The 12,721-nt window shown below is 36.0% G+C and overlaps 1 protein-coding gene across 4 annotated transcripts in view; it reads left to right on the top strand.

Moving 5' to 3' along the window:
• NHS (NHS actin remodeling regulator) overlaps window positions 1-5,093 on the top strand; it is a 210,803-nt gene extending 205,710 nt beyond the window's left edge. For all 4 annotated transcript variants that reach the window (XM_075195089.1, XM_075195088.1, XM_075195090.1 and 1 more), the window contains one exon: window positions 383-5,093. In XM_075195089.1, the coding sequence (XP_075051190.1) occupies window positions 383-947 (565 nt within the window). In that variant the 3' untranslated portion in view covers window positions 948-5,093. The remainder of the gene's footprint in view (window positions 1-382) is intronic.
• The last annotated feature ends 7,628 nt before the right edge of the window (window positions 5,094-12,721 follow it).

Here is a 12,721-nt window from a genome sequence, read left to right as displayed (position 1 = left end):
CTGCTAAATTACAGAAAAAAATCTTATCCAGATGACACCAAGTCCGAAGGATCCTGGATAATAGATCACATACCTGTGCATAAATATTTTATATAGTTCAGGCTAATAGTCAGAAAACTGGAAGAAATTGTGATAATAAAAACTACTAGTTTTTATCTACTTGTGCACAATTTGAAAGTTGGCAAAATGTGTGGATTAATCTATTTTAATATTATTAATTGTATTATTATAATTAGTAATATTTTTTATTTTTAAAGCGCTAAAATGTTTCACTGCATGCTCTGTAGACAAATATAATTTCTAGTTTAGATTTTAACGGCCTCTCCTAAATGTTATTAACAGTGTGTATATGTATATATATAAATATATGTTTTCAATGCAGATCTAAAAGAAAAGTGTTGGGAAGGAAAGATTCCGGAGAGACCGCTGCAAAAAGCAAAGCAAAAGCTTTAACTGGACCACCCCAACAGACCACGCCACCAGGTTCACAGAGGACTCCAGGTCTTATCTATAGGAATGCCAAAAAGTCAAATACATCAAATGAGGAATTTAAGTTACTCCTTCTGAAAAAGGGCAGCAGGTCAGATACCAGTTACCGCTTGTCAGCTACTGAAATACTGAAAAGCCCAGTAACTCCCAAATCACTTGGTGATTTGTCCCTTGACTCCTCTAGCTCTGAAGATCCTACACAGTTGTCACCTGGTAATGATGCATTTTCCCCATTATCACCTTGTTCTCCTCGGGTAATGTCAGAAGGATTTTCAACAAAGACCATGTCTGCTGCCTCTAGAGTTGGAAGATCTCGAGTGCCCCCTGCTGCAAGCAGTAGCCGTTACAGCGTCAGGTGCCGGCTCTACAATGCCCCAATGCAGGCCATCTCTGAAGGCGAGACAGAAAACTCAGATGGCAGTCCTCACGATGACAGATCTTCACAGAGCTCAACGTAGTACTATAAGTATGGTAGATGTACAACAGCTTGATTGTGGCATAAAAGCAACTGAGACATGTTTCCATTATTTGAAATCTTTTTTGGTGCCCATCCCAAACAGAAGGAAGAGATCTTTACAAAACACATTTGCTCCAGGACTATGTATTACTAGAGAATGATGGAAACATATAAGAAGTTGGCTTGTATTGCTTTTCAGTGAACTTTCCAGAAAATATTCCCCTGCCTGGGAAAACCAATATTAAATTATCAAAAAATTGCAGGGTGCTCTAAATGTTAAGGACATACAAAAGCATTTTAAAAAAAACAATGGACTAAAGAAAATATTAGTGCAATTATTTCTCTTAGAATTCTTGAAACTTACGTTTACCTAAGCTAACTTTTTTTTTCCTTTAAAAGTAGTTATTGTATATCAGTGACCTAATCAACCCACTTTAAAGGGGAAGTAATGGGGAAAAGATATTGTTATGGATGAACTGCTCATATTGTAAACAAAAAAATATTGAAATCTTACTTTGCTGAAGTGCTTCCCTGGGAACTAAGCAGACGAAAAAAAAAAGGAAATCATTCTTAAAAATAGGTATTTTTGTACATTAGGAATTAAAAATAATAGAGCAAACTTTCAAAGTAATTAAAAGACTGTAAATAACATATTTTTGATAAAATTGTAAATAGGATTATTAAACTAAAAGCGGATATGCAGCCAATGAATTAAAAGGCATTAGAAATCCTGAAGAGTATGTTTATCGCTCGTGAATGATGTGTTGCAGCACACAAGAGGTTAAAATGAAGGCAGAGGGTTAATAGGTCATTGTATTCTGTGAATACAATCATCCTCTTCTGCATCACAGTAATACTTGATCATGACCATAACTAGCAAATATAATAATTATCAGCCTCAAATTTCTTTTTTTGTACATTTTTAAAGATCAATTATATGTTTTTTTTAAGGTGTTCCTATGTAAAATGAATTTGAAAGTACTGTAGCATTTATTCTATATTTACTATTGTGTTGAACAGCAAGGCCAATCAAATCCAGAAGGGTAACACTGGTTCTGTATAATGTAGGTCTGCACACCAAGAATTGTCTGTTGTCAATGAGCCATCTTGAATATAAACTATGTTGCAAGGTTAACCAGCCATCATCCATTTTTAAAAATATTTAGTATGGGGCTATCTGCAGTAATGGCTTTTCCAAATTGTTTATAGTCAAGACAAGCAAGTTATGGCATGGGTAAAAATAGTAGTTTTCTTGTGTATGGCCCAAAAAAATGAGAGGTGCTTTTCGGAAAAGCCACTTGCTGGATTAAAAACTTATTGTATATGTTCAGTATGCCTGATGGAAGTGCCATTAAAAGTTAACAAAACTGTGACAGACTGCAAGAGAGCACAATAATATAAATAAAAGAAATGCAAATATATAGTGAAAGAGCAAACAGACACAGCTTCTGAGCTGTGCACTGATTTAAGTTAAAAAATTACATTGATGGTGAAAGAGTGCATTACATCACTCAGTTCCAATAAATAGAAAATGACAATGACTACTGTGGAAACTGTTGAGTTAATTGTAAGGGATAATGAATGATTTCCAAATGTAAGGATTTTTTTATTAGCATTTATCTGACAGCATTGAGCATGATATTTTGATCGGGGGTTATCTTAATAATGAAGCACACAAATCCGACACGGCATACGCAGACAGGAACACACCAATGGTGTGCTTTACAAAGGCTTGTACATTGTGGAGCTGGCGTCACCTTAAATTAACACCTTAACAGCTACATTTATACAGTCGCTCTTGAAGGACACATCATTGTAGGCGGCCATCATGTTAATTCATCGGAATCCTTTCAAGTGTGTATTACAAGCAGTCGCTGTCAAGAGCCTATCGGGGAACACACCATTGGTGTGTTCCTGTCTGTGTATGCAGTGTCGGATTTGTCTCAATCGGTTTAAGGTACCAAACCCATATTCATGGTATGAACTTGATGTAATTGACAAAAGAATAAGAAGCTGTCCTCTGAAGCCCGAAATCTTCATAGTTGTTTTCAGTGGGTATAGTTACAATGCTTTTAACAGAGCACAGCTAAATCAGAAGTTCCGTATGTCTATCTTTAGCAAGTTATTCATTAAGTCTGACAATGAGCCAGTAATTTATCCATACAATTAAAGCAGTTGCTATTGTATATCCAACTATTATAGCGCTAGGCCCAGCCAAAAGCTGGGAATGTAGTAAGGCAGGGATGGCAAAATGAGATTCCCTACCCCAACATTACACCTGCAGACTGCTGGCAAAGCAATGTTCAATTGATCTGTAATGACCCATTAATATTAGATTAGATACAAACCTCACAATATTCATAGTGTTAGGACTAGTGAATCAAACAGCACCGAGCTTATCAATATCCAAATTAAAACCTCATCTGGACATGTGTTTCATGTCTGATAAGTCAGTGACCATGTAGCTCTGCAAATAATCTGGGCACAATAAGTGTGTTGGTGATATTTTACACTCAGCAGTAGTAAGGCGGAAGACTGAAATAACTGTGTGTTCTTCTATTCCTAGACAGTATTACAGTACTGTTACATTTGCTGGACAAAGAACATAATTTATTTTATTTCAAAAATTAAATAAAATACTGTATAGAATTTCCCTGACTAAAGTTATCCAAACATGTTGCCATCGAAAAACACCCAGTTAGGCCATTTTTGGCCTAATTGGCGGCAAATCTCTGTGTGTATGTCCCCAAAAAAAACAGGCAATCCCAATCAGCATCTGATCAGGATCGATCACATATAGATCTAGACTGACAGTATATTCCGTCGGATGTATCTGACCGTGTATGAGGTCATTGCCCTCTGTTTCAGCAGTTTAGACCCTGCACCAAGCTGCCCGATCAGATTTAGCCACACTTATGGGTGGCTAAACCTGACAGCGATCCAGCTCCTCAACACGAACATAGACCCTTTGACATTTAGGAGGACGCCATTTTTGTTTGACCATAAGTGCGGACTTAAATTTAAGGACAAAGAAAATGCAAGCAGAACTGATGGGCAGAACAAAATACTTGAAATAACTTGAGCTTTTTTTTTAATAATAAAAGTGGAAATTTTAAGAAAGTGATTTTGCACTTTTGATCTTAAGTAGGACACAGAACGTCAGCAAATATTGTGGTCAAAGAGATGAAACTGAGAAATGTTTACATCACACATAACTAATAAGAGAGTATGATTGAGAACAAGTAAGTTGAGAAGATGGTTTATGGCAGGAATGTTGTAGTTGAACTGGGATCGCTTAATACAGGGAATAGTGATGGAAGTCCAGCAAGTCTAATTAGTGCTGTTTACATTTGCAGGTCAGATGATTTTATTTCTTATGATTTTTTCACTTGTTGATATTATCTTCATAAAATGACTGATCCTAGCAGGGTCAAAGACTTTAAGGTTTCTGTACAGACCTCCAAATTTGGGAATCAATTAATGAAAATGTATAGATTATAAGAATAAATGCAAATTTATTTTTAGCCCACAAAAAGAGTAACTACATATCATGGTTTTCCGACTTTAACATTGAAGTTATCTTGCATGACATATATAGTAAGGTATTGGATATATAAGGGGAAGAGTGGTCATTGCCTCTATTTCTGCACTTAGAAAGCATTATACATATTTAAGGGGAAATTATATGAGTGAACATACCACAAAACTAAGAGGTTTTTTAGAATTATATTATAAGTGCCATCCTAGAGAAATATTTGTTGAAGCTGATGAACTTCAGAATAACAGAACTATCTGCAGAAATATACCTTTTATTAAAACAAATACATCTGATTTTTATGGTTGATAAGAATACTTATTTTTGACAAGGGTGGATGAAAAAGGAGCCAAAGAGTCCCCACTAAAGCCTTCAGGATATTTAAATGTGCCCTGCTTTAAAAATACATTGGCTTACAACACCAAAAAATGATGAATATAAATAGAATGTTCACCTAAGGGACTGAGGCATACAAATATTAAAACCTGTACCAGGGAATAATGGGTTAAGTGATACAAATAACCAGGTCTGCACATAGTTGACTAGATGACTCAAAACAGTTCTTTTTGTAGCATGCCCCCTAACAGTTTATGTAGGTGGGTATTGATTTTTGGGTGGGGGACTGTTACAAATTCACATTTGTTTTTTTTTTTTTTTTTTAAAACTGCTCCATAATATAATTGTAAAACAAAAAAATCTCACTAGAGAAGTATGAACTACAGTATTGTGTTATATATACAATACACAGTGGTAATGTGTGAATGTATTTGTGGAAAAGGAGTTGTTAGAATGTGTGTGCACAGTATGGTGGACTTCATCTAATCCTGTCATTTTCAAGTTGGACTAGATAATCAGGCTGCAGGGCAATCATTAATATTGAATGCAGTACATTAGCGGCTACATTGGAAACACAAATCATTGCTCTTTTAGATGTGTGTCTAGTTATAACTATGCACAACTACAGCTTGTAACTGTAATTTATGGACATGTTTCATGTTTAGCTTGAAAACAGTAAGTTATTACCATCTCTCCTTAAGATATATATATATATATATATATATATATATATATATATATATATATATATATATATATATATATAAAAGAGAACTATAAATGTTGTTTCCTCGATTCACTAGTGCACATTAAACATTATATTTTATCAGTCAATATTAACAATTTTGACTATGTAAGAATGATATAATCTTAATGACCTGATAGCTCATTTTCAGTATTAGAAAAAAAAATATTCTAATACTTTCTAAGAAATGAAGTTGATTAAATGTAAAATGCCCCCCATCTATTAGCCAGAATAACATAGTGTTGAAATATTTTCATGTTCTCACAGAAGCAACAAATAAATCTTATATGTCTTGAATTTGGGGAACAACAAGTAGAACAATGTTATACAATGCATTCTGCATATTGATAAAATAGAGCCTCATATGTGGATTTTGAAATTTCCTGACATTAGTTTAATAACATTTAATAACATTTGTTATTAAACTGAAAATGTAACAGTGATCACATGATAGCAATATAGTTTAAAAAGCATAAAGTATATACGTTAAGTATACTGCTAAGAGAAAAATATACTTGTAAATTATAGATGTACCGAACTTGACAACATAAGTGCTGCACTTGACACAGAAGATGAGCTGTGCAGGTCCTGCCTTGTGACCTCTGCTGTTCTGCAGTGAACTATATTATTATTTTTCTGCAGACTAGGAGGAAACACACGCAAACACGGGAAGAACCACACGCAAACACGGGAAGAACAAACAAACTCCACACAGATAAGGCCATGGTCAGGAACTGAACTCACGTGAGACAGAAGTGCTAACCACTAAGACACTGTGCTGGCCAAATATATTCTGTAAACTTTATGATTGAACATTGTAGTTTATTTAACGGAAATTAAATGCCTAATATAAAATGCCATGTGGCTCTCTCATTCTTAGTTGTGTTTACATCCTGCAGGTGTTATTGTTTCTGGTTATATCCATAGTAGGCCTGATAAAAAGCTTTTCACAGACAGCAGTATGACGGATAGTATGGGGCATTATAAACAACAAAACAATATAAAAATATGCATTTCAAAACGTTATTATTAACTCTGTACATCACATATAGGGGCATATTCAATTAGCTACGTTACTCGCAAAAGTAACGCAACGTTAAAAGTATTACCGTTATTACGATAATTCTAACCCGGATTTCAGCTCGCACCTCCCTGAACTGTGAGCAGAAAGCTGGCGTTAAAGGTACTGTAATATCTATAATTACGCGCACTATTACCGTAACAATGCACAAGCTGCGTTACTTTTGACAGTAAGGCGCCCAATTGAATATGCCCCATGTAATTCAAATAGAATTTGAGGACAGCTCTTTTTTATACTGGAAAAATTGCTTCATTTGCAGGTTGAAATACCTAAACTATTAAAGTGAGAGGCCAGCGTCATTACTGTTCTGCCCTTGATTTTATTCTGTAAAAAAAAACATACGAAATGCTGACTTTGCACTAGTGAGTACAGCTGTAATATCAAAAGGTTATATTAACCCACAATGTACTGATCTCTTAGTTTAACACAAGCTGATTTTAAGGCCTCAATAGTTAACGGCTTTGTTTTACAGCAGATGACAGTCAGTAGTTACAAAATGAACATAAAAATTCATTGGCATAAAATGGGTTTGTTTCCTACAATGTTTCTGTTATTTATTAACACTAACATCAATGATTTACCTTATTTTTTATGTTTTGTAACCAGATGGTGCTGGTATGTTAAATAATCTAAAGGAACTCAAACATTATAGTACTGTTGAGTATTTTGGTATCTTGTGGTCAACTGCTATGTACATGATAAAGCAACAATCAAGCAGGTTTTTTTTTTCGTTATAAAAATTACTATATTAAATTAATACCATAAAACCTTAAGGTAAATGATCTAGAGACATGCTATGTTTTGATATACTTTGCTGCTAGTCTGGCAGAGCCGGCTTGGCAAGCATTGCTGCCTAATAGGCTAACGTCATAGAAGCAGACCATTGGTGTGCAACAAGGAATTCCTTTACATAGTTATGTAACAAGATCAACAAAAATATATAGAAAGGGACACATACCAGTTTTATAATGATTATTTATACTGTAAGAAGGGACTGCATTTCATCTTGTACTGTGCCCATTCACTCATGGTCATGCCAACCCTGAGGCAAGGTTGGAATGATCTTTATCAAGGTCAGCTTGTCTTAGGCAGTGTATGAACAGAGGCAGCAGTGAGTGCTCATTGCCATCTCTCACCCGACTTGGGTTTGTGGAGAGCACCAGCTCCTTATTAGCCATCATCAGGGTAGATCCAGTGAGTGAGGCAGTGACATGCGTCTTTATCACTGACCCTGCATGCTGATAAATAGTACCTGGGGAAATGTACCAAGAGTGATAGAATCACAACACTTTTTATAACTAGTTTTTACATAGTAGGGTAAATTTTGTAACTTCAGTTCCAAATTACCCAAAATGCCATTCCTTTATTTTAGAAATATGCCACAATTTCACACATATTACTTAGATACTAGCTGAGATCTTAATGAATGAAAGGAAATGATCAACAAATTATGATTTTAATTTCTGTGCACATTTGATCCAATGAAACCACTACCTTTAGATTATGTTATTTGTACATGTACAACACTAAAAATGTAGCACAGTGACGTGAGCTGTTCTTCTGCTTATAATGGTGATGATACAAAACAACAATTCCCAGCAACACACAATACACCTCTTTCTAGGAGTCAACTGCAAAATAATGTGTTGTTGTTTACACGGAATCCTAAGGGTTGTGGAATAAATCTTCATATAAATCAATCAATGTGATAATGACATTCTGAAATTTCACCACAATGCTGAATGATATATAGGCTGAGAATCAGTGAAAAATAATTTTAAAAACAAACAAATCAGTACTGCGTAAGTATGTTGATAGCTGCATTATTTAAGCCTTCACCAGCCTTCCAAATTAATGTTCTGTTTGCACTGACATAACCAATTTTGTTTATTATGCAACTGTTTTTTTTTGTTGTTGTTGTTGTTTATTCTAATACTTATTGTAACATTGTATTTAAGCAAGAAGATTGAAAGGATAGAAAGTAGAAACTTACTTTTGACTTGCCAAATCCTATTTACTGAGTGCATTGCTGCAATTTACAGTAGGTCTCAACTTTGAAGGTTATTATTTTTTTTTTTCATTTACTCCATTGCCAAATGAATAAGCAATGCTTTGTACTACAATTTGTTTCTGAACCTCAAGCCAGGACAAAGTAAGATCAATGGCTAATTCTAGAAAGTGTGATGTGTTAAGGGATATTCATTGAGGTTACAGTGTTACTATTTTGGTACTAGTACCAGTACTTGCTGGCGAAAAAGACAATGGTTAATGGACTTGCATCCATTTTGTATTTTTTTGTAAAATCTGTAAATATAAACTTTTTAAATTTAAATTGTTGCAAACATGTTTTCTTTTGTATAATGTTTTCAGAGTTTACATTGAATCTAAGCCTTTGTATATTTTAGAGCCGTGCAACACTTTAAGTCTTGTATTTATTTTTTAGTAAAATGGTGAGAATTTCATTTTGTGAACCCCTCTAAAATGTGTCAGAAAAAGTTTGATTACATAGAAAGTGTGTATAGAAGCTGCAAATAAACGTGACTGCAAATAAAACACAATGCACTTGTGTGGAGTTTTTTTTCCCGAAAAATATTTTGTGATATCATAATTAAATCTAATACAGACAAAACAGTACATATTCTACACAAAACTACAAGTGCAGCAGATGCACATGCCCAAAGAATAGACCATACTAGCTGCATACAGGTCATAGTTCAGCATTATTTCTACAGGAGTTTGAGCTTGTTAACGTTAAACATCTCTAGAGCATTGATTGTCTGTTGTTGCCAAACAGATGACCCAGTCAAATATATCAGCTCACCGGTGCACGATTAAAGAAAGTTGAAAATATGAACTGTTGGTAGCACATCTGTCTACACTATATTAAAAGACCCCATTGTGCAGGTCTGGGATAACATGTAACATACTATAGACTTACTACTATTATGCACTGCAAAAAAAAACCACTGTTAAAGATATACTAAGCTGCTAGCTTCAACTTGAAATGTAACAAACAAAAAAATACATTTTTATTCTGGTGTATTGATAATAATAAAAATAGTCTTTACTGTGAATGCCCTGCAGAGTGAGCAATGATAGTAAGTTGTAAAGCCCGGTATCAGGAACCAGAAGACTGCTGAATGCAGAGACAGGAACTGCTTTATAAAAGGACAGACGCACACAGGACACAGATACATGAACCAGGAAGCTAGCATGTAACGCTATCCCTGGCAATTAGTGCAGAACAGCTGAGAGCTTATAAAGTGCAGTCTTCCAATCAGCACTCAGAGGGAGACATACCTGAACTGAATAGCAGGTCTAAGTAACAAGCAGAATGGAAAGCAGTTGAAAGTGTAACATTACAGCCACCTTTTCTCCTGGATCCCTGCCACTTTACACCATTTTCTTTCTTTCTACCAGTGTGGAATGAATATGATACAAAGTCATGGGGTGATGAACTAGGGAAGCGTGAGTGAGCAATAGTAAAGCAGAAGGCCAAAAACTCCAACGCATGAACTCTCCAACAGTACAAACTGTTCTTCTTTTCCACTCTCAATCACCTGTCCCAGGTCTTGGTTTCTCCTTTTAAAAACAGTTAATTTTCCCACATATCTGGATTTCCCCTTATGGGTAGTCTTAGATATATTATCCTTCAGGGATTTGACAGTTGTCATAAGGGATTGTTACAGGGCTGTAACTTCTAATACTAACACACCCCCTGTCCCCTTGCTGGTTTGACTCTAAGCTGTCGAGCTGGCCATAACCTGAGACATATTCAGGTTAATAAAGGGGCTTGTCCAGGAGAATTAAGTGGCACTCCCACTATTAACTCCTTAAAACTTGTTTCAGCCAGAACTAGGTACCAGCTGATCAGGGCATCCTGTAGAGAAAGCAGGGGAGGGGGGAAGAATGAAGCTACAGCCCCCTCACCTGAGTCCTGAAACCAGAACCCACCCAATCATTACCCATAACCCACCTGGCCACCTTTAAGAAAAAATATAAACATATAAATTAAATACAATCCTGACATAAATATTTAAAAACATTATTAAAAACATTTCCTAACACAAATATAAAACAGTCCTTCATTATTTGTTGTAAACAAGCGCAATTGCACACAGTGCATACAAGCACATATATAGGCTAGAATTAACATATCTATATACTGTACATTTCAACATTGTAGCACTACCATACATAATTCCAAAGCACTCCATAGTTGCACATGAACACATTATAAACATGGGGTAAAGTTACCCCCAAGTAATAGGACATTGTCCAGCCCACCTTGCGGCCTTGCAATTTGGGCAACACTGGAGGGCTAGAAAAGTACATGTTATAGTCCACATTTTATGAGAAACGAGGTGCAGGCTGGTTAGCGTGAAAGCAACCACTCATTTCTTCACATCCTTTATTTAACTCTGACTGCACAGCATAGCAAATACAGCTGATGCAAGATTACTGAGTTGCAATCTTGGAAGTATCAGCTTTGCTGTCTTGAGTTCCTGAGCATGTTATCCTGTTTACTACATGATTCCTGATTATTGACCTGGCTTGTTCCTGAATTTGTGTTACTTGGTTCCTGACTTTCTACTGTTCATACAGACTGGTGTTGATCCTTGGTTTTTCATGACTATTCCTCTGCTTGCTGATTCGATTCGGTTTAGCTGTATCCTGCTCACCTCGGCTTGCCTGAAGATTCTGCCTCCAGAGCTACATGCCAGTATTGCACCTCTCACCACGCTAAGGGCCATTTTGGTGGACTGCCGTGGGCTCTGGTGAATATCTTATAATTTTGTAGCTGGGCTGGATCATTGCAATAAAAATTATTATTCCAAAATGGCCTTGTCTAATTCAAACTCTCCATAAAGTACCACACTCAATGTTTCATAATGTCCAAAAAGCGCTAATAAGATTTATGTGGAATGCAAAACCCCAGGATTTCCCATAACTCCTCTCTGGAACAACCAAGAATTTCCTCCAGGCATGTCTACTGCCGCTTTACCCAATGGATCTCAGTAGGACATTTCTTAATAGATATGATAGATGAAAAAGATTGTATATTCTTACCCGATTTTCAACATAAATTCTGTGAAAATACATTTTGCCCCTTAGAATTTATCCAAATTAAGCATTCTGCCCTAGGCTAAGAGGAAGCTAAGCCAGTCAGGGCAGGTGACTGATCTCCACTGTCAGCAACATGTCATTAAGTACAGTGACTGGGAGGTGAAACAAACAAACCTAGGTAGAGGTTTGGATACCAGGGACATAGCTACACTAGAGAAAATCTAAATACATTTATCTAAGTTAGCTACATTATATATGAGACCTAATAAGCATTTGTGACAGGGTTTGGGTTAACGGTTGGTATTAGATTAAGCCCCAGTGTGAATCAATGTAGAAATATGGGGCTTGTGGTAGAATCTAAAAGAGTCTGCAAGAGTTTCAGATGGCAGAACAAGAAGAAATACATTTAGATAAGATGTCTGGGGTAGTGGGACTATAAAGGTAAGCGAGAACTGAAAGACAAAAAATACAAAGATTTGAGCTATATTCTGTTATAAAGAAAACAATATAGAATAAGGCATCATGTAGGATGAATATTCCCCTTCTGGTGGAGTGCCCTTCCTCCCACTGGGAAAGTGCAGGAGGGTCTGGAGAAGTGTTTGCCTTCTGCTAATCTTAAAGAGAGATTTTTTGGATGTTGAGGTGTCCTGCAGAAGTGGGTCAGGTCTTTGGGACTTTAAAGCATTGTGGATTTGCCATCATGGTTAACTTGGATGCTTAAGGGGAACCCTGTTAAGAAATAGGATAATTTCCTGCAGGTAATCTAACTAAAGAATCCTAACATATGTAAGTAGCCCACCTGCATTGCAGATCAAACTAAATGAAAGCAAACAGCTCTCATACACAGGGAAACAGAAACAGATAACAGAAGTAGAATCTAAACAGTCCATTGTATCCCATATAGATTCTATAGTATGGTGGGGCGAAGGAAGAGGGAAAGTAGGGAAAAAGGGTTGGATACTTGCATCTGTTTAAAGAGAAGCCCGAGAATAAGAGGGAAGAGGGCAGAGC

The sequence above is a fragment of the Mixophyes fleayi genome, chromosome 2 (assembly GCF_038048845.1).
Source record: "Mixophyes fleayi isolate aMixFle1 chromosome 2, aMixFle1.hap1, whole genome shotgun sequence".
Lineage (NCBI taxonomy): Eukaryota > Metazoa > Chordata > Amphibia > Anura > Limnodynastidae > Mixophyes > Mixophyes fleayi.
This window is presented reverse-complemented; position numbering and strand designations above follow the sequence as displayed.